Raw genomic sequence first — 23,150 nt, forward strand, 5'->3', positions numbered from 1 at the left:
TAAAACAGCACTGGAATTTCTAAAAATCTTGTTAGGGTTACTCCAGTGTACCTGCCAGGCAGATGGGGGGAACCTTTTACAAGTCTGTGCCAGGGGCCTATTGTCCCATACTCTGCCTATATTGATTGAATAGTTTATTGAACATAAATGTAAAAACAGCAACAGAGTACAGTCAAACACTTCAAAAGGGATAGCACCAAAAAGTCCTTGCAGTCTTAATTGTTTCCATTTAGGCCCTATGCAATCAATTCATAGACTATATGACTACACCCGATATAGCCAGATTACTTCAAAGGAAGTGGTGACTATATTACGTATACTTACAATAGTACAACAGTACATTTTAGATTATAATAAAGGATAAACAAGACAGGCAGCACAGTAACAACAAACAAAACATCATTGCTTTTTTTGTTCTCTCCACGGGTATTTATTTCATTTATCATGTAAGAAAATAAGACAAAGAAACGTTCCACTTCACATTTTCTTTCAATGGCACACAAGGTGAAATTCTAACAAGTTTGGCAAATAAAGACAGCAAAAACAAAAACACCCTTCCATATTCATTACTTCAGTCATTACTCTATTGTCTCATTTAAATATATCTGTTGACACCAAAAATGGAAAGTGGGAATGTTAGCATGAAGCATTGAAAACATCTCAGTTGTGTTTAACATATTGTGAAATAGGCGGATTTGCATAGCTTAAAAGTGTTAAAACAACTCTGCTTTTCCATGAGCTACATGTCCTATCAACTACGTGTTACTACCTCAAGGTCAGCGAGTGATTCTGAAAGCAAAAGTATACATAAACAAAAAGCTACCGAGTGCAGGACTGTAAACCTTTAACCAATGTCAAATGAGAACATCATCACAAATGAGTCATCCATTCTCAATTTCATATCTTCGGTTTGAGCAAGGCCTTTTTGTCAAATCTGTAATTGACAATTCACAAAACAGTTGGCATTTTACATTTATTTAAATTATTAAAATTAACTGGTAACCTGGAGATGGGGCCACATTATTCTGTGGACAGATCCATTCTTTTAGCAATAGCTTCATCAGGAGTTACTTCTTAAGGCTTATAATGGGTCCCCACATTGGTAGTGCTCCTGCATTAACACTAGTTCTAAGATAAACTGAGCAGCAACATCAAAATAAATCTCAAATAGTTGCATTAGGTCTGCAGAAATTGTCTTAATACATTTTGGCATTCAAATATTTGTGTTGTGTTAAAAAATATTCCTACTTTCTGATCTGTACACATTTGTAGTAAAGTACATTCTCCCCATGTGATGGATAAAAGGAAGACTTGCATGAGACGTTAACATTGACATTTTTCTTGCTCCCTAAAAAGCTGAATTGTTGAGAAATGTAGGGTAAGGTAAATAGATATTCACAGGCTTGAGGGACATCCAGAGAGTAAATCTCAGTAAATGTAAATGTCCACCTTTTTATAACAGGGTCACATTGAACCAGAAATCAACGATGAAGGAGCCATGCCTCCCCTGCATACAAAGATGGTCTTCGCTCTTAATATTTTGGCCTCAAAAAAATCTTAACACACACACAAAGATCTCCAACGCCCCCTTGAGGCCTAAAGGGATACTGCTCGAACCAGCAAGTGTCATCCCTTATGTTGCCCTGACTAACACCACCATCTCCATCAATACTCAGATCCTGACTGGAGGCGGTTAAACATGTGCAGACACATAAAAACACACACACACACACACACACACACACACACACACACACACACACACACACACACACACACACACACACAGTAGATACATTTCATTGTGCACTATCCTAATGAAAGCAGAGACAGGCCTGGTGAATTAGCTCAAGTTCAGAGTTGAAAGTTGACATCACCATTTGCTACTGAACAGATTTCCCATTCCCATGACATCATGACTTTAACACATGCCTTTATGTGGCCTCTTTGAGAAATTGCACAACAAACTGATATAATTTGGTATGTTGTTTCCAAGACATCAAAATCTAATGGCTTTACTCGCTCCCTGTGGTTGGCTCAGTCACAGCGCGCGCGCGCGCACACACACACACACACACACACACACACACACACACACACACACACATCAAATGCTTAAGATTTTAATCTCCCAGAAGCAAATTACTTTTGCATTAGAAAAATGTACATACAAAATAAAAGTAAACCCACGTTCACTCTCATCACTGCAATGTGCTGTCGTATGACCTTTCAGCTTGACAAACACTGCAAACACAAGCAAAACATCCATCAATGTAGACAAAACATGTGGAAGGTAATAACCATGTTCAAAATAACAGAGGTTAATAAGTCAAAGGGAGGTGCTTTGCCTGCAAAGACTCACAATCACATGACGAAATGGTACAGAAGTTCTCACTCACACAGTATAGGGTGAATAAGGTGAAGCTTGCTGTGTGGTACTTGCAATAGTATGACAAAGGTAAGTGTTATTAGCATTCCATTTTCCCCCAGTGGAAAGGGATTTCAGGCCATATAGGCACAACCAGTCAGACAAGGCTATCCATTACGTTTAAACATGTGTGCGGGTGGTGGCAGTGAGGCTTAATACATCTAGTGTCAGTTGCTGACAAGGTCGACTTTTAAGAACAGCTTGTGGGATGTTTAGTCTGCCCTCATCTACTGCAGACTTCACCCCCCCACCAACAAAGCAGGTGCACACATGAAAACCAAAATGTCACTGGAATGCATTTGAGTGGTGTTTAAAAAAAAGGGTGGGGGTTACAGTACATCAATGGACAAGCAAGAAGGACCCATCTGCCATTTTCTTTCATTCCATCTGTTTAGCCGATATCAACGCCTGGCCTTAATGGCCACCCAGGGTGGCGTGCTTTAGGGAGTGGGGGTGGATGTGTGTAGCTGGTCTCCTCCAGTGGCTATAATAGAAGGAGGGGAGACGGTGAAATGAAGTGGGGTAAGGGGTGCTTTCAAAGTATTACTCCCTCTTATCGGCTGCTTTATCGGCTGCTTTGGACTGCTCTCTCTGGATCATGCAACGGCGCACAATGCTGTCAAAGCTCCCCAGGTAGAAGAGGGCGATGGTCCGAAACAATCCCATGGTCACTATCTGCACGGGGTTAGATCAAGGTGAGGTTTGAGAACAGAGGTCAACATTAGGATGTGCCTAGGTGCATTCACAGTAAAATCACATCCCTCAATGTTCATTTATCAGAGTCCGAAATGACCGGTTTGCAGATTAACCGGGGCAAGTAAAGGAAATGTGATACCGATTGAGCCAGGTATTCTATGGAAATTGTCTATGTCTTACGGTTCAAATCTGAACACAAAGACATCACAAAATATCTCTTTTTCATATTACTCACTCCACGTATTGCTAAGGGAACAGTGTCCTCTGGCGCATCACAGCCATAAACACCCATATGAGAATAATAAGAACACCAACTATAACAAGCAGTACCTTGCACCTTTGGCGCATGGCCCCAATTAACAGGATTTGTATTGGGATGATTAACTTACTGTAAATACCTGTGCTCTCTTATTAACTGTGGCCTAGACTAGAGCACTGTCTATGGGGAACCCAAAGTGACATCAAGAGTACAGTATGTGAAGCAGTGACTGACAGGGAGGTGGCTTTACCTGTTGGAGGCCTTCAGTGATGGAAGTAACAGGTGACATTCCACAGGTGAGTGCTGAAAGCATATAGCCATCAGGGCCCACAGAGCTGTTGAAGTTGCCTTGCTGCAGGAGGAAGAAAAGAAAGAAGAATGTATCAACAAAACAAAAAAATCCATGGAAGAAAATAAATAAATATTTTAAATTAAACATCAATAACTGGCAGATGGATGGTGTTTCTTACCACAGCATCCCTAACGAAAATCTTGGCCACTTGCTCTGGTTGACAAACCCCAGAGGTCTCAGAGATTAACTTGGTCTCTAGTGGCTATGAGGGGTATGAAAAAATAAGGTATCGTTTGGTTGAATTGAATTATAAATAAAATGTGTTTAATATTGTCCAAATACTATTGCGTGAGACCATTTACCTTTGTTTTGTTCTCCTCTGCGAGTCCTGGAGTATCTGTGTCAGGCGGGTAGGCCACAGTCACATAGATGTTGTATGGCTTCATCTGATCAAGAAAGAACACGGGAAGTCTTACAAAAACCAACGACGTACTCTCAAAGTAAAATGAACACTAGGATTTTGCAGTGTAGATATTTGATCAGTGTAATAAAAAAATTAAAACCCCCCGGAAACTCATGAACCAAGTATATTCTAATTCACTGTGTGTGTTTAGATTAACCACTTGAACCCCAGCATGCCTATTCTGGGGGGTTAATCACAAAAAATTGTAGATGTACAAACTTAGCTGAACACGTCAAAATGCCACAGATTGTAAGTTTGTAGATCGGTTATTTTTGGTGAAGAGATTTGGTGTAGACAGAAAAAGCAGTCCAAGTACAGTTGTGTCTGTGTGCCCTCTGTAGGACTTCCCTGGGAAGACTCACCTCCATCTGCAGTGACTCTGCCAGGCCACGGAGAGCAAACTTAGAAGGAGAGTAGGCAGTGTAGCCAAACAGGCCAATCTGGCCTGCTTGTGAGGACACGAACATAATGCGTCCCATCCGGCGTTCCTTCATGGTGTTTATGACGGCCCGTGTTGGGTACACGCTGCCGAGGTAGTTCACCTCCATCATACTCTGTAGGAAACAATGGCATGCACAAGAAACCGTGTTAGGCACACCCATACACTAGGGTAGGTCGCTGTGGCTATTATTGACACGTTTAACACGCTTTCCATTATAAATTCCACTGTGAAAGCCTATCTGTAAAGCTGTTTAGATGGGAATAAAACATGCATAAGGTGCATATCTAAGTTGCTACTGAATCCTTGGTTTCAGCTTTCCATAGTAATGAAACAGTCTGAATTTTGAATAAGCAATCTTGCACATCTGGGTGAAACTTAATTCTATCATGGCTTTTATTTTAAGGTGTATGTCCTTACACATGTGATCTTTATCATCAAGCATCGTAGCCTGACACTGAATTTTCATTTAGGGTTTTTTTCACGTGGCTAGCGATTCAGGGCTGGAGCCAGGCTACAAGCATCTCAGAGTATGAAATGAACCAAACTACCCAAAATTGACAGACATGTTTACCTGTCAAACACAAACATATAAAGTGGCAACATTCACAACTCCTCTGGAGCACATGAAATGGTAAACCAATTAGTAGTAGCAAAACATGTCCCTTTGGAGGGGAAGAAAGACAAATATGAAAATGTAATAAGAAGTTAAGACAAATACCTCTCAGATCCTTGAACAAACATTTCATAGGATTGCTGAGAGTTATGAAAAAAGGTTAATTATGGGACCTTGTTGTCATCACTTAGCCTACTTTGAAGAGCTCCACCTCCACTTCATCAAACTTTGCAGAAATGGATGTTCCTGCACAGCATACCAACATATCCACAGGTCCCAGCTTCTCTTGAGCCTACATGACGCAAAAAAATGTGACTTTAGCATTTACCACTGCATTGAATATGACATCAAATTAGAGACGGTCCAGTGTGATAAAGTGAGTTAATGTACCTGTTTTATCACACTCTCCACCTGATTATAATCCTTGGAAACATCCACAGATATGCAGAGCACCACCTGATTACAGGAGATGGTAAAAGAAGTTATGCAATCTTATGCAAAAATATAAGGGTATGCAGCACTATATCGTTAGAACACAGTAATATCGAGTTGGTACACATAAAAAGAAACATACCTGTTTGTCATTTATAGCACATTTCTCCACCTCCTTCTTAGCTTGAACTAATTTGGTCTGAGGAAAAAGTAGTGCATGTTAAATCTGATACGTCCATGTGCATTTATTATATGGGTATATTACACTTTTAACATTTTACCATATCACCACCCAGAGGCAGTATATTAATTAGTCGCAATGCTGCTTACAAGGTTAGTGTGATGAAAGCAGCAGTGGTTGTATTTTAAAAGCACAAACAAACGTAATTTGTTTTGCAGCATGTATAAGTGTGTAATTACACAAATAAAATGGGATTAATCATGGATTATTATACTTTTTCCTTTTGTTCATTATGGCCATTTAATGATGTATTGTAGTTAATCATTTTAAAAAGTGTGCAGTTGATATCATTTTCCATGTTTGGCAACTAATACGTTGGGGCGTGGAACAGACAGGTTATGAGTTAGGACTGGACTATACTATGGTGCACAAAGGGTATGAATGGCACGTTAGGATTTCTGCTGACCTCGTCCCGTGCCACCAAAGTGATGAAAGCTCCTTGCTTGTAGCACTCCATAGCAATGCACTTTCCTATCCCACTGGATCCACCAGTCACCTGCAGACAGAAAAACAAACTACAGTCTAGCGAGGCATCTACTTAAATAAAAGGTGCCTTTAAATACCTTCCAACTGAACACAACTCAAAGTTTCTCCAAAATAGTTGTCTAAAGTAAATCATGTCCCAATCAAATGAAGTCGAGCATCAAAAAGTGTCACTCCATGAAACGACTTCATTCATCCATCGGTGTGGGCGTGTCATAGTGTTGACAGTTGACAGTCAGTCTTTATAAATTAGTCACTGTAACGTGATCACTCGGCAAACAAAGACCAGAGTGTAAGAAACCATTCCAATTTAACATATACTTTTACTTTAAACGCTTAAGAGAAAGACGTTGTTTTACAAACGAAACGATGACTAGAACTATACCACCTGGTGGATATAACGTCCCCATATGTGTTGCGCTCTGTACAGTACTTACCACGACATGGGCCCCGTTCAGTTTCAGAGGTTTGGGACTAATGAGAGGCGATATCATGTACAACAGTAACACAAAGGCAACGATGAATGCTGCGACGACCAGAAGCATAATGAATGGCAGAAGAAGCCACCAGGAATTGATGAAAAGCCAATCGGTGATCGTTGAACTCAAGCCTTCCTCAGAGGACATGGGTGATTCTGTCAGTCGTTAGCTTATTTGCTAACTATAGCGAGCTAGCTTCTGGAACGAATAGCGGCGGTACAAAGAAGGGGGAGGCGAAACGAACACTTTGGAGGTGGAGTTGTTTTTTTCTAGCAGGATTCGACAGTCGGTCAGAGAACGAACACTGGAGATAAAATTACCCTACTGGACCTTGCCTCTCTAGTCGTCTACGACAAAGCGCACTCAAACCAAAACAAATCGAACTGTGAACTTTGAACGTCTGGTTCGACGGCCGCTAGTTCATTCGGTACATGTAGTCCTCAATTCAACAGCATATCAGAGATCTCTTTGAGCATGGAGCATACTAGTAGGGCTCAAGCGTAAATGCACTACAACTCCCAAAATGCTTCAGCTTACTCATTCCTGTGTACGCACTATGGTACGCACCTACAACCCTTATGTTACACACAGCACACCCTCTAGTATGAAGTATGTCAGATATACTCTAGTATGAAGTATGTCAGATATAACATACACATGTGATTGGGATAACAGATCTATGCAAACATTTTAGCCGATTAAAAAAAATCACATCGCCATTCGACACCCTTGTCGTCACACATTTCTACATTTCCCATTGTAAATTACAATGCTCCATCCTCCAGTTATGTTGAACAAAAATACAGCAACAGCCAACAGCTTCTTGTGACTTACTTTATTTACATACATGAAAACTTGAAAAGATTCTTATATGGCCTCTTCATAAAGAAAAGGGCAAATAGTTTGTAGTATAGAGCCATCTCCAAAGGCATTTTAAAGTAAAATGAGAGATATTCCCTATCAACATGTTTAAAGACAGTCTTGTATTCTGAACGCCATAACATAAGGAGTACAGACAATGTAATGAGTTTACATGAAATGTGTAAGTTATTATACATTTCTTTTCAGTGGTGGCAAAGCACCCCTTACATAGCAATGACTTCCAATTAAAGAAAAAAGATAAAGAAATCCTGCAACTTGTTTAGAAGGCACATGGTTCACATTGCCACTTAATAATAATGGCTACATATTTAAAGATGAATCATGCTTGGAGCTGTATTTCAGTAATGTAAAGTGTAGATGATAGTGATGTCTCTACCCATGTCAGAAGAGTCAGAATTCAACACCTTAGCCATGTCTCTTCAAAAACTGATGCTGTGGCTATGTCAATAATAAGGCATTGCTTCTTTCAGGTTGCGTGAAGGATATTGTGATATTCTGTATTGCCTTGTAAGAAAACGTGACCATAGAAAGACGTAGGCTCTGCTGTGGAAAGACTTAACGATTTGAAATGAGACTACTTTAAGTCCTTTCCAACTGTAAAATGAGTGGTCTGGCACCTTTGGTGATCCATCCTCATTCCTTCTTGGATTTGTCCAGAAAAAAAGATCACAATTTGCCAGATGCAGCTACTGCCCTGAATGAGTCACTTTCTCAACCCGATAACATATCCACCACCGTGACTAAAATGTTGCATGCATTGTTAGCTCTCCCCAGCTCAACAGTAATACAGGTTTATAGAGTATTTAAAATAAATCTTTCATTGATACAAAATACAGGTGCAATAAAGACATCCTCTCAACTAGTGAGATGTGGGCATGATGGAAATTTGACAGACAGTGAGTTCAATTTCTATTTACGATGGTAAGTTAGGTGTGAACTTTAAATATAGGATATATGGGATAATCCTGATGTGAAATAATTTATGCCTCATATATCCAGATTAATTGAATAGTCTGATTTACATCAATATATATATTTTTCAACAGAGTTGTCCCAAGTTGCTTGGGAATTTTGCACAGCTATGCATTTAGACCTTAGTGCATAATACAAGTAACCAAAATAATCCATTCTAAGAAGCAATCAAACCACATTTTAACAGTTCAACTGCAGAAATGCTGCAGAGAAACCCCCCGAACAACAGCGGATATCAAAGAAAACAATGTGGTATTCCATTTCCATCCCTTCGGTTGTGTGGCCAACACAACTTAATATAGCAGTCTTGTGATATACCAATAGAGCCCTAGGACTGGTTGAGGGTTAGAGGGAGAGAAAAGGAGAATGAGAGGAAAAAGATCACTATTCCTTTGGTTTGCTTTGGCTCGAACATCCCATTAACCTTCCTGACCAAAGTCCTCTGTGAATTTTCTCAGTTTATCCAGATCTTGTTCATTAACTGTCGGCTTTGTGCTGGCCAGGGACCTCAGCATGTCGGACTGAAAAGTAACAATGAAAAACACACATTACAAGATATTCAATATTGGCTTCTCATGCACTTGTTGTAGAAGGCCAGCATTTCAGTACTCTTACCATGGAAACAACAGGTTCCAGTAGCTTCTCGCTAGGAACATCCATCCATGTCATCTCAATAGCATTGGGATCGCCAGGTGAGCACGGGGTCAAGAGGTCATCTACAAGAACATTGGGGTCATCTCTTGACGGCCCTCGTGCCTTGGAAACCACAATTAATTAGTATTTATGTTTTGGCAAAACAAAAGTGTGATTTCAAAAGTGAAATCAAAGTGGCAGCAATGGTCTACTGAAGCATAACCTAGCATGCCTTTGTAGGGAGACCTACCCGTTTAAAGTGGGTAGCTGACTGGACCTTCCTGACGGGCTGCATGAGTGCATCTCTGACAATGACGCTGACATCTGCTCCGGAGTATCCTTCTGTCTTCTTTCCCAGCGTAACAAAGTCAGAATCATTGAGACAGGTCGGGGTGGCGCCCAGGTGGAGATGGAACATGAAGGTACGGGCATGCTCTTCTGGCAGAGGGATGTAGATCCTCTTCTCAAATCTGACATGGTATTAGAGGTGTTCAGTGAGTGCAGAGGAGAAACAGCCTGGTCGCTATTTGTTAATATGTTTGGCAGATGACAGAAATTACCTTCTTCTGATGGCAGAGTCCAAAGTCCATGGGATGTTGGTCGCTCCGAGTACCAGGACTCCCTCGTTGTCGTTCCCCACTCCTACACAGAACAAGGTCAAGGATACAGACTCAAGTCTCAATCAACCACTTTCTGTATTTATAAACTGGTCATTACAGAATTTAGTGTTACGGAATACGGATTGCATTGGATTTTGCATAAACAGATTATAATATAATCTGTTGCTGCAGAGTTTATGCACAAATCAAAAAAATTATGGAAAAAAGCTAAACATTAGAAATGTGGCATTGGTAACTCAGTTTAGGTTTTTAGGACTAGAACCTGTAACCTGTAAATTGTACAACAGAAAATATAATGGAACATCCACATCACATGGATAGTGAAAGAGTAAGTGCACATCACATTTGTATTTTGCCAGTTTAGCAGTGGAGATACATTATCTTAAAGGTATTATGACATTATTTTTAACATAATTTTTAACAACATTAAAAGTCTTGGCCATGGTCCTTCAAACGTGTCTAAAAAGTTTGAACAGAAAAACTCCACTCCAGTATTTATTGCCAGGAGTTTTTGTGTACATGTAATATGCATCCTGAGAAGGCATAGAAAAACACATTATTTTAGCCTGTAGATGTCGGTAATTCCCCCTTTCCTGTCAATCACTACCCAGCTCCGCCCCCCCACCCCTCAACGCCTCCCCCCTCCATACCTCTCCGCCCCCCCTCAGAGAAAGGGACTGTTTTTTTTCTTTCTTCACAAGTTCACAGCATCTTACTGCAGCCATAGCAACGCTGCCAGTGCCAACCACGCAACTTCTTCTCCCTTTTATAACTATTTGTTTACATACAATGGCGGCTAATGCTCATTTATTCGACCCCGAATCAGACCCGTGTGTGTGTGTGTGTGTGTGTGGGGGGGGTGCATGAGTGAGAGAGAGAGATATCATTTATTTAACATTAACATTAATAGTTAATAGGGCCAGTATATACGGTATAAGGCACATATATATATATATATACACGGGCCATTATATCTATCTCTCTCACACACACACACACACACACACAGGTGATCCCCGTGGGCCGTGTCGGCTCCCCGGTGCTCAATATCACACACACACGGGGATTGTGTTCTATCTATCTTAAATATAGGCTATCTACTGTCTTTCAACTTTTGCTATGAGGTTCATCGATAGGCCTACATACATGAACGCAATAAACCAATTGAAATGATTCCCTCAAATAAGTACATTACTCCTGTAGTACATTACTACAGGAGTACGTGGTACAGCGCCACTGTACCACGGTGACAGTGCCTCGGGTGACCTGCGGCCAGACTCCGTCGTCGAGGAGAAACCTCGAGCTTTTCACGGAGCGCCTCCGAGCGAAAGTGGACCGACTTCTGGACCCTGTGGCCCGGCCCGCGGAGGACCCCCTAAGTTGAGACTGGGTGTCGAGGAGCGTACACCAGTGGTCAGCCCCCTGTGCTCAGGGCGAGGTCCCGCGACAAGGGCAATTAATTTTAGTGCGAGGAAACGTCCCGCAAAAAAAATAAACCGGCACAGAAACGCGCTGAGAGCGGGGTTGCTCCTCCCCTCTACTCGGGGAAGGTTTTGGGGAAAACTCTGACACAACTATATTGTTTAGTTGTTTGTCTATCTATCTATATCTGCTAAGTTATCAACCGTGTGTGTGTGCACTGTTTAGTCCACAATCAGCGTTAGCGACGGATAGCGTTCTGGAGAGTTCAGTTCAGTAGTCCATCCATAGCTTCGATGAGAACCGGAGGGGGGGGTGAATGCACGATCACTTGTCCCCAGAAACGTGCCACTCGCGACGGAACACGGAACACAACCTGTTTTCACCGCTTCGACAACTTGTTTCTCATATAAACTTTCATTTCTATCGATAAATATGCTATGGTCTTGCCAAATATCCATTCATATTTCATATACAGCCCATATTTAAAAAGTTTATTTTTTAATGCAGACAAGTGAAGCGGAACGGAGCTTTAGAGAGGAGAGACCTCAGGTGGAGGGGAGGAGAGGGGCGGGGAAGAGAGGAGAGGGGCGGGTAGTAGAATTGGTAGGTAGGGAGCAGAGGAGAGGGGGCGGAGGTTTAGCGGTACATTACGTAGGCCTCCGTCGTCCAACCCACGAGTCATATTTGCATAATTATTCACAAAAGTCCAGACAGCAGAGAATACACTGAATGTTCAAATTTCGTTTTTTTTGGTGAAATTGATGTCAAGAAAAGCCAAAAAACACAAAATATCTACAAAAATGTGTTTTAAATGTCACAATCCCTTTAATATTTAAAACATAAAATGTAATTTCTCCCCAAGGCCCCTTTAAGTTGTGTGAAAATACTGCAGCAAATCCTCCATTGGGTGGCAGGCTTTGTCAATTATAATGCTGATGTTCTGTACTGATAATCCAGGCATTCATTCAAAGAGGAAGTTCAGTCTATAACTTGGAGCCGTGTAGGAAAGAACATTGCAACGATATGCTTCCCCCTTTTCTTTTAAAATAAAATATGTTTTTGAATGTATTTAGCATAATATGGTATGGACTCTATGGAGGGTTAACTGTCTGCAACATGGGTGTGAGAAAAATCACAGAAAACTTATAATCTTTGACATTTTAAGAGTAGATAAACAGTGGCCAATCAAATCTGGATGTTACGTTTGTCCACCATCCACCCACCAATAAGTACATTTTAATATAAGAAGATTGCTCTGTGATCACTGATCGGTAATCCAGTAATCTACAGCAGGTTCCGGTGCTGGACATATACCCCCGAGAAGGGAATGCCAAGTTTTCTCGACGGGGTCCGTGAATCTATAACCGGGTCTGTGTGTCACCAGGGTTTTCCAGCAGTGAAAAGTTAAGATAAAATGATTTGTCATTTTGTCAGCGACGCGTCACTGACTGTGGTTTATAAAGAGTTTGAGTCTGTTACTTCCGTGTTGCATAGCATAACTGCCTCTGCCCTCTGTCGAATCCTTGGTATCTTTACGTTCACGTGTTCAGAGCAGCAGCAGTGTAACAACAAGCTGTAGCCTTTTTTGTCACGCTTAGTCACACAATAAAACACTACACGGTACCATGCCGGTCCGCAAACATTTTATGAACCGTCAGCTGGTCCGTGGAAATACAAAGGTTGGGAACCCCTGATCTACAGGGAGGTTCAGGAGGTAATCTGTGGACTCACCCTGCATCTGGACCAGGAACTCGGTCTTGATGCGCCGAGCTGCTTCACTCTCATTCTCACTCCTTGAACCACAGAGGGAGTCAATCTCATCAATGAATATGATGGAGGGTTTGTGCTCCCTCGCCAGGGTGAAGAGACTCTTCACAAGTCTGTTGAGCAGAAAGGAAGCGTTCAAAGAAATAATAAACAACCACACACTGGTGTTCCCACTGCCCGTGCATATAGTACCAAGACAAGACACTCACTTTTCACTCTCTCCCAACCACTTGGAGACAAGGTCAGAAGAAGAGATGGAGAAAAAGGTAGAGTTGTTGGCTTCTGTGGCCACAGCTTTGGCAAGATAGGATTTTCCTGTACCTGGAGGTCCAAATAGCAGGATCCCTCTCCATGGTGTTCTCTTACCTATTAGACGGCAGAACCCACATATCGTTAATACCTGGTTATAGCATTTAAACAAAATAATGAAAACCCTCCCTCCACACAATACTTTACCCCAAAATCATCATACGTTTTAAGAGGTTTTGAAAGATTAAGATGTTTTTTGCAGCTCTGGAAATTGGACAAACATGTAACGCATTTCACCTATAGCTTAGCCCCGGCCTCTCCCACTTAGACACTTTCCAGTCGGGCTCATTTCATTCCAATGTAAATATAATGGATTTTACACATTAAATACTGGTTCATTTTTGGAGCCAGAACTTCCAAATCTCTTCCAAATCAAGAAGGCCTGCCATATGCACTGGAAAAATATGTGCGTGACATCTTTTTTCTTTTTTTTTTATCATATAGGAAAACTATTGGTGGAGAGGTTTGTCTAACCCAGTGGTTCCCAAACTGTGGTGCGTGCAACCCGTGTGGTGCGCAAGCACCTTCTAGGCCTAGGGCGTGCGTGACATGAAAAGGCTAATGGTGGTGCTAATATGCTATGGTTTTATTTTAAATATATTAACATAGGGTTAACATCAGGTTCATAATATATGTGCATATGTGTGGATAAATAGGAAATATATGTCTCTATATAGCTTATGCAATCTATATTTCCATGTGGGGGGGGGGGTGTCAGCTAGAGACTGAGGCGAAATAATAAGGCCCAAAACCAACCAAACAGACCAGCATCAGTCTTTCCCTGTGTGAAGTGCGGAAGGGAGTGCAAATCCCGCATTGGTCTACTCAGACACACCGAACGCTGCACCAAAAGCCGAAAAACCCCTTTCCAGAGCGTGACTCCATAGTCTCTCGAGACTGACGGATGCCAATGAATGATGATGACGATTGGACATTAGCAGTTTGGGGAGGGCCTTTGCTATACTGTAGGTCAATTGGTCACTGTAAACTAGCTCAAAGTTCAAAAAACTCCTATGCATACAGACGTATCAGTGCCGACTGCAGGGTCATACAGACTACCCCCATAGAAACGTAATGGTCTGAGGTGATGTTCAGTGCTTTATTTTAAAATAACAGATCTACAACTTCACATGTCGCTGTGAAGTGCTAAAACGCAGCCTAGTCGCTTCTTTTGGGCTTGTTTTCATAGACCTGGCCTCTTGTTTCTCTTGCAAAATCTGTCAACACTGGTCACTGGTGGAATAATATTTATTTACCAGTGAACAGGTGTGGGAATTTGATGGGTAGAATGACAGCTTCTTTCAGGGCTTCTTTGGCTCCCTCCAAACCAGCAACATCACTCCACTTAATGTTTGGCTTTTCCATTACAATTGCACCTGGGGAAAACAAAAGTTTTGAATTGAGAAGACCTCACGCAGCTTTGGAACAGCTATACAGCAATCTCATCAAATTCTACTTTATTAAATAATTTCAAATAAGCTTAGAGCTTAATTGACCAGATCCCTTAATTATATATTTTATTGTATTATCTCTTTTCTTATGGTAGATAACCAAGTATTCTAATTATGTTGTAGTTTTCTATATTTCTTGTTTACAATCATGTTCTGGATGTTTTGTGTCTTACATAGGTAGAGGCCTCTCATCCTAGCACTTTCCCTTTTCTATATTTGTATTTGTATTGTTTTTATACTGTGCTAAATAAATAAATAAAATTAAAAACTCAATATATTAGCAATACCATTATGAGCGGCATTGTAACATTCATTGATTTAAAAACAATGTGACAGAAGGTGTCATATTCTGATTGGCCAAGGTCTGACATCTCTAACCTGAGAGTTGATTCTGGAACTTCTTTTTCTCCGGATCCTCTCCTTCATCACTTTCATTCCTAATAACACAGGTGAAGATATGGAAAGACAGAAATGCAGTAATGAACACACAAACATAATTTACCACGATTACAAGGGAGGCACCGTCTCAAGCGGACCTTGAAACAGTAATCTGTGCATTCATTCAACCCCGTTACGACTGGATTTTTGTAATTCCCTGTATTTGGGGCTCAGGGCAAAAGGTTATCTCCAACTTGTTCAAATTTAAGACTTTTAAGAAAGAGACAAGACCATATCACTCCCATCCTTGCAACACTAAACTGGCTATCTGTTAATTATAGAATTTATTTCAACTCTTATACATTATTTTTTAAATCCCTACATAATCTTGTAGTTTCAAACTTACTACTACTTTGTACTACTAGGAATTAGGTTTAAAAAATATGTAAAATGTTATGCACATTATATAATAATTAAATAATAATATAATGATTTACATTTGGGGGATATCTTTCAGAATAATGAATAAAACATGTTCTAGACATTCGAATGATCACAAAAAAAAACATATATTACATCTATTTTCTTTACTCCAGACATTTTTAATTTGTGTGAATTTCAGCCTCTGTGGGGGGTATTTATATGCAAATATCATGACCAATGGCATTGCAATGGCATTGCAATGAACATCACTGATGACGTTTAGGTGAAAAAAGAACAGAAAAAAATATAATAATTATGTAATTAATTTAAATATAATTGTTGCTATAAAGCAACGCTGGGTCTTAGAGGGTTAAAGCCCTGCAGCTGTGGACGTCCCTACCTGCAGAATGTATATTTTACAGAAAACTTGATACTAAATCTGTTAGTTTTTCTATTCCTATTTCATAACTTTTATTTCACTTTTATTATTACACACTTTGGTTTTGTTGTAATGCACCTAGTAACTGTGTTTTTTAAAAGTCTATATATAACTATTTAAGTCATTGTACTAACAACTTAACAGACTTGATTCATCACATTCCAGCTCTGAAAACACATGGCTCCACCCATAAACACACCCTTTGTCTTCAGAAGAACCAGACTCTTTCACTGGCTTGGCAGGTGGAGCCTTCTCCTTCTTCTTCAGGTACTCCTTCAGCTTTTCTGCTCTGTCCAGGTACTCTGCACATTTTGCCCGGATGCTCTGCTTAGCTTTGTCACCCTGGGCTTCGTCTAAAAAAAGGAACATCCAAGAAATGTAAAATATGTTCTGGTAATTTTTAAACAAAGTTCCTATTAACATTACAATTTACAGTAAATATCAAACCATTTATGTCCATACAAATCTGAATTATTTAGATAGTATACCTATGACAACAAAAAACACAGGGTCCAAAATGACCCATCACTACTTTGAAGAGGTCAAGAGGATGACAATGACGTGATTATTACAATATGATTCTGCATCAGATTAGGATAGACAAATATCAGGCGGCACACGAGGAAATAGTTAATTAAATGCAAATATTCCACTTCTTACATTTTACCACATGGAGGAAGTACTGAACAGCATGTTGGTACAGACGCAAAGCCTCCTCATAATTCTGAGCTTTATCCTCCTGGGCAGCCTTGCTGGCAAGATCAATGGCTTTCTGAAAGACGAGATGGGAGGATAAAGTTGTTGGAATAACAATGCTGGTCACAGAAAAATGACATACCTAAAAGTAATGGAGAGCTATAAAAGAAGCACAATCAATTACTATGTAGCGACAGTCTCTAAATTATGGGGGTGGCACTGGCAAAACCAAAACAGACTACCTGTCTGAATGAAGTATACAAAAATACATTTAAATATACAGGCACCATAGGCGGAGGGCAATATGACACATTCACAAATAAGCATTGCTGCAAAATATTATGGGCGTTTAGAGATACAATTCTCACCTGCGTAGCATTATTAGATATAGATTGGTTCATTTATTGGACTTACTTATACAGTTTCACTTCCTGATTACTATCATTAGCTGTGGATTGTGTATGCGGGTCGTCACCATAGTGACAACAACATATAGCCTACACAAATGTAGGTTTAATATCCTACGATCCAAGTATACTTGGATTAAACAAAAACCTATATTTTAACAATCAAAACTATAGTTGGATAGCTTGGCTAATCAGATAGCTTTATGCTAACTGGCAACTTGAATATCTAACCATTAAAAGTTAAACACTTTGATGATGACACTAAACATCAAACAGCATACTTGTTACTTGCATCATTACAAAGATAAAGACGACGCACAACACAATGGTAAACAACTTTATTTGGCCCGAGTTGACGTTAGCTAAATTTGACGCTACAAAAGTTTGCTGCTAACCAACATTAGCTTTGCTATCCATGCTAAATTGGTCGATTCTATATTAAGTTAAACCCCACATTAACACAATGTCCGACCGTGCTCAAGGACACTTTACACGGGAGGGTCGTTCTTCGGTAACTAGGGTGTTTTCCATGACCCGTTTTGTTTGTATGTGTTGTTTTAGCTCATTAGCTGTATTAGCTATAGCGATGTGTTAGCTCTCCAACTTACCTGCAAATTGTTGTTAGCCATAAGGGCTGATTCTTTATCCCCCTCGGTCGAAACAAACCAAACACGGCAACAAAAACAACGATTTCCAAATCTGCTCGTTTATTAACAACACACCTAAAATAAAACGACGGCTAATTATAATTGTGGTCGTCTTGTTTTTGTATCGTCAAATCAACACCGAAGCAGCTGCAAACTTCCGCATTGAAAACAAGTCCAGTCCCCGAGGTTTCTCACGCACGCGCTGTGCGGCGTGCACAATATGTCATTGCGACGCACCCACAATACATTCAGGAAAACTGTAGCTAGGGCCTAGGGATGCTCTCCAATTTACCTGCAAATTGTCAGACATAAGGGCTGATTCCCGATTGAAGATTATTTATCGGCTTATATTGCCGAGGTTCTCTGTTGCCTTGGAGAGAACCTTAAAAGGACTGTATGAAGGTAGCTGTTGAGGGACGAGTGAATCGGAGGCTATCTCTGAGACTCGGATAGTCCTAGCTCTGATCCAAAGCCCTAATTCCCTTAATTGCTTCTTTAGTCCGCTAGAATGCTACTGAAATATTATTAATTTTATACGTTTACATGGCTATGTGACGTCATGCATGCATGCTGACAGCACGTCATAGCCAGCTCAGCTGTGACATCACGCTATCATCGGTTTCCATGGCAACAGTTTATACTGATCAATAAGTTAGCTCCAGCATCAATTCAAACGTTAGTTATTCAGTCCTCGCATGCACAGGACAAGATATACAAACGTAAACTAGTTGAAGTGGGTCAAAATAATCCACTTCTCCTGAAATTCACAAAATAATTCAGATAAAACTGAGTTATTTACAAATTTAAGTAAAATACATATTATATAACAGATGATGACAATCCTTTTATAGGTACAAACCAATAATATTTTAGGGATTGTAAAAATACCTTACTATTGCTACTGATATAGACCTATATTGAAAGCAAACTAATGACAACACTCAACAGCGTCAACTCCGCAGGAGCCGAAGCACCCGCTGGCAAAATAATAAGCCAATATCAATATGCAGTATATGCACCCACTCACTAAAATTAAGACTGAATTTCCCTTCCCTTCCCTGGTCATGTTGTCATGCACGTAGTCACATACTCACTAACGTTATACAAAGATGAGGTCCCTGACAACACTGGTATGCGTATAGAAAATACATGATAAGTAGCTTGCAGAGTTAGTTCAGTCAGATATACTCGAGGGGCTCATTCAGTGTTATGTTGCGTTCACACGGGCAGTTGAAACGATGCAGTCTACCATTCATTGTCAATGGAAGCCAGCGACATTAAGCTACGAAGCAGCTATGACGCGTGAAGCTGACGCAAATTATGCTGTTATGCATTTTTGCATCATTTCATCTGTCCGTCTGAACGCACCATTATGCAAGACCTACATGTCATTCGCTGACGTGGCATTTATTTAAGCTCACCTAGGTCTGGATTCTTCTTGCGTGTTCTTATGCACTGTTTGCTTCCACCGCCACCGGTGCCTCTGCTATTCTGTTCCCCATGGGCGGTTGTTATTGTATATCTATGATCTATCTCCCCTAAAACACCAAAAGGGCTTCTCGTCCAGAATGGGTTAATGGTTAATGATGGTTGTGCCGAGCAGGGAGAAAAATTTAGCAGAGCCGAACGCCAACATAAAATGTTATATGCACACTTGTATTCTCATTCTATAATAAATATTTGTTCAATCTATTCGTGAGTTATAATTGGTCCTCACTTAAACTATGTGCCATTGTCAAGAGGCTGTGGAAACTAGTTCATACATCATCTGTAGGCAGGTTTGGTCATTTCAAAGATTATTACTTGCACAAGCAGAGCACGTAAGTACTGTAATTGGCTGCGTATGTCGGTGGTGTCCATCGGCCAATCAGGGATTGGCTGATGACGTAACTAAGGTACGTTTGGTGATGCACTTGCGGTGGCCTAATGTTAGAGGAGCGCCCTTGTTGTGGGAAGGGTTGCCGGTTCAATTCCTCGGACCAGCAGGAAAATCTGGGTGGGAAAGTGAATGGTCTTCACTCACCCAACACCGCAGAAGTGCCCTAGCCTAGAGCAAATTGGCCCTGAACCCCCATCTGCTCCAGTGGAGCTGCATAGTGGCCAACGATATAAGACTGTGGGTTGTGCTGGTCATCTCCCAGATTTTAATGTGTGTGTTTCTATGTGCATGGCTTTGCTGATAATGAGCAGCTCAGCTGCTGCTCTGCAGGTAAAACTTGATTGAGACCTATTGAGTACTACTGCCCTAAAACTGTTTAATGAGGTAGACAAGACTGTGAAATGCTTTATATTCCCTTGATTAGAAATGTGAAAACTTGTGGCGATTAGCTGTGCGTCGCCACGCACGCCCATTGGTGCCGTCAGTTCACTCCAGACTGATACGTTCTTTTTATGTCCTGACGTCACGCACCTGGCTAGCTGCAGGAGGAAGTGCTGTGGCAGCGGCGGAGGCTGGAGGTGTTTGTTTGCAACTTGCAGTAACCTCTTTATTATCTAGGTACTTCTGTAGTTCTTCCACTCTGTCCAGGTACTGTTTACATGTATCTCGTATCTTCTGGTTGCCATCTTTACCCTGGGGTTCACCTGATGGGGAGGGAGAGGATGTTTCTGTCAGGGGCTACTGCCGCATTTGTTGATGTTGAAAAATATGCTATGCAGTTGAAAAGATACATACACGCACATGCACACACACATCACACACACACAACTTTAGATCTTATAACCTGGTATTCCAATCTTTTACAAAACAGCTATTTTCTGTTAGTGTTCTATCGGCCTATATACACCTGTATTAACACAGTCACGATTGATATTAGTGCATTAGGTATTAGGCTATAGAGTTGGAAAAATGGAGGGACAGTGATAATAACCACCGGGGGGGTAGGCTATTCTTTAAGGGATTTGGTGCAGGGAGGGGGAAAAAAGTACAGAGCCAACTCAAATCCAGTCGACTACATATACACTGTAGAGGGTTTAAGTGGTTATGTCAAGTTTGTAATTTCATTCCAATGAAGCATACGTTTTACAATGTGCAGGAAGTACTTGACTGCATGTTGGTATGACTGGATTGCCTCCTCATAGTTCCCAGCCTGGTCCTCCTGGGAAGCCTTCTGTGCTATGGCTATAGCTTTCTGGGAAGAGTAGGACATTGATGCATTAACAATTAATTACTATTGTCATCCCATTCCATCCTGTAATTGGTTAACACTCTAAATCTAAGGTTCTCAAACTAAAGGGCCGTTTACACAAAGCACTATAACAAGGTTCTCCAATAGACGGCCTGCGGGCCAATTGCGGCCTATGAGACAATTGTGCAGCCCGCACAAAAACAAGCCAAAATAAGTTTGCACTTTGCACTGCACTTTTTGACCACCACAGGCTACCACACCGTACAGCTCCACCTGACCTATGATGTAATTGCATCCGATTAGTTCTCTTCTGATATTAGTTCCAACGTCCTCTACTAGCCATTCACAGTCATGTGCTTGGCCAATAGGAACTTTGTCACACTGGAAAGGTTTTGTCAAATAACGCATCTGATCTATGAAACTACAGTCCTTTTTTGCACGTATTTTAGACAGTAGTGCTTTAAACGGCAAACGTATGGATAATGACAGCGAGGTACAACTTTTATAAACTACAACAAATTCATGGTTAGATGGCTGCCGGTTGAAGTTTATGGAATAGAGAGAGAGAAATAGATGGCAGGCCTATACAAGCAGTCTGCAGATTTGGTCCAAAACTCTCACAAATCAGTTGCCTCTGGGGTCATATGATCATGATCAAGATATAAATAACTTTTCCACGTCCCATTCCAAGTGGTTTTGACCAAAGTTTGCAGGCCCTGGATAGGCAACCCTGCCTGGTGGAGACCTGTGCTCGCCCCAATGGAGCACACTTTTATACAGAGTGTGGACTTTGCCATCCACTTGAGTTAGAACTATATATTTTTAATTACATCTTTAAAAGTTGTATAATAGCTATAATGACAATGCTATAAAGGCATTGTCATCTAGAGCTTCACCATGCCTCTAGGCTAGGCTCTATATTCTATAAATTGCATTATTCAGGCATTGGCCACCACAGGAAATCTAACCTCAGCTAAAACAAAATTAATAATACATGATCGTTGCGTCCATAAACAAACACTCCAATTGATTAGAATCAGGGCGGCAGTTGTTGGTACCATACTGAAACTGGAATCAAACAAGGCTGTCAAAACAACATTTTCCCACTCATTGATAGAATAACTGTGAAACACTAACATGCACACTTTAAAATGATTAGACGTCAGGCTTTTGCTAAGTAGTGATAGTGACATTTGACAGAATATGAACAGTTCAGACTGTTCACTGTCTGTGAGTGTGACAGATATAGTAGTGTCAGGGCTTGATATTATGGCTAATGCTATCGTGTTCATATTGACAAATAAAGACCTTGCATTCAATCCTGTGTTTAGGATAAATTGCAAATAATTCACAACATTGACACATGGAATAGCCACCTACACAATGGTATTAAAATTAAACTTGTCTAACTAAGTTTAAAGTTTTTAGACAACGGCTAAAACAGTATACTCGGTTGACTCCTGTCTGTAGCCTAGTCGGCTGTAAAAACACAAGACAAACATGGATAAAGTGCTGCTTGACAGTCAGTGTAAGTTAATCAATGTACCGGTACCTGTAGATTTGTTCGCTCCATGCGGAGTCTCTTTATAGGGAAGTTTACAGTCAGTTCAGTCCGAAGATTGAAGTTTCGATTACCTCCGCATCATCCAGTTGAGTTCCTGGTTGCTGCTGGCATTCTTTCCAATTACGTCTAGTCTGACAGTGTGACACATGCGCCTCTAGTTTCAGCCAGAAGAATGACAACAGTGTTTCACTGGCACTGCTTGTACAACAATAACACATCATGTCGGAGAGGAAGTACTTGCCTGGGTGCATTTGCCTTCAAAATAAAATAATTTGCCTCTTTCATAACAGTTTGGCTCCCTTTTGGAAAATAAAATGTGTGTAATAGTTTTACAGTCATGTTGTTTGAGAATGTTGGAGATATTTATCTAGTTGTTACCAACACCCGTTATACAGGTAGTTCTAGTTCTGTAACTGTATGACTCTTACATTACATTCGGAGATCGTGGAATAGTTTATTTCCTTTGAGCTGCTCCTTTGTGTACTACACCTAGAACAGATTTGACCACATGTATATGGATCATTTCTAATTTAGACCCCCCCCCCCCCCCTCATGGGGGTCCCAGTCACAAACTCTTCAAATGG

The 23,150-nt window shown here is 40.7% G+C and overlaps 2 protein-coding genes across 4 annotated transcripts; both read right to left on the minus strand.

The window, feature by feature from the left end:
• Positions 1 to 2,109: 2,109 nt before the first annotated feature.
• On the minus strand, positions 2,110 to 7,210 carry kdsr (3-ketodihydrosphingosine reductase). The gene is made up of 10 exons (XM_080777485.1): positions 6,787 to 7,210; positions 6,273 to 6,362; positions 5,768 to 5,824; positions 5,584 to 5,649; positions 5,390 to 5,485; positions 4,501 to 4,692; positions 4,038 to 4,121; positions 3,854 to 3,937; positions 3,634 to 3,735; positions 2,110 to 3,103 (listed from the first exon to the last, which is right to left on the minus strand). The coding sequence occupies exons 1-10, from the start codon at positions 6,973 to 6,975 to the stop codon at positions 2,972 to 2,974; spliced, it is 1,092 nt and encodes a 363-aa protein (XP_080633611.1). The 5' UTR covers positions 6,976 to 7,210; the 3' UTR covers positions 2,110 to 2,971.
• Positions 7,211 to 7,646: 436 nt separating this feature from the next.
• Positions 7,647 to 22,713, minus strand: vps4b (vacuolar protein sorting 4 homolog B). 3 transcript variants are annotated; one of them, XM_080778796.1, is made up of 13 exons: positions 22,555 to 22,713; positions 20,894 to 21,005; positions 20,285 to 20,457; positions 16,785 to 16,896; positions 16,324 to 16,477; positions 15,263 to 15,321; positions 14,690 to 14,809; positions 13,334 to 13,490; positions 13,089 to 13,237; positions 9,876 to 9,957; positions 9,566 to 9,785; positions 9,298 to 9,438; positions 7,647 to 9,203 (listed from the first exon to the last, which is right to left on the minus strand). In XM_080778796.1, exons 1-13 carry the CDS (start codon positions 22,573 to 22,575, stop codon positions 9,102 to 9,104), a joined length of 1,602 nt encoding a protein of 533 aa, XP_080634922.1. In that variant the 5' UTR covers positions 22,576 to 22,713; the 3' UTR covers positions 7,647 to 9,101. The 3 variants fall into 3 exon arrangements, with proteins under 3 accessions (XP_080634922.1, XP_080634923.1, XP_080634924.1); XM_080778797.1 differs by lacking the exon at positions 22,555 to 22,713 and having other exon boundaries at positions 20,917 to 20,941; XM_080778798.1 differs by lacking the exons at positions 20,285 to 20,457; positions 20,894 to 21,005; positions 22,555 to 22,713 and adding an exon at positions 17,836 to 18,066.
• Positions 22,714 to 23,150: the final 437 nt, after the last annotated feature.

Source organism: Protomyctophum bolini (assembly GCF_963924005.1).
Source record: "Protomyctophum bolini genome assembly, chromosome: 12".
Classification (NCBI taxonomy): domain Eukaryota; kingdom Metazoa; phylum Chordata; class Actinopteri; order Myctophiformes; family Myctophidae; genus Protomyctophum; species Protomyctophum bolini.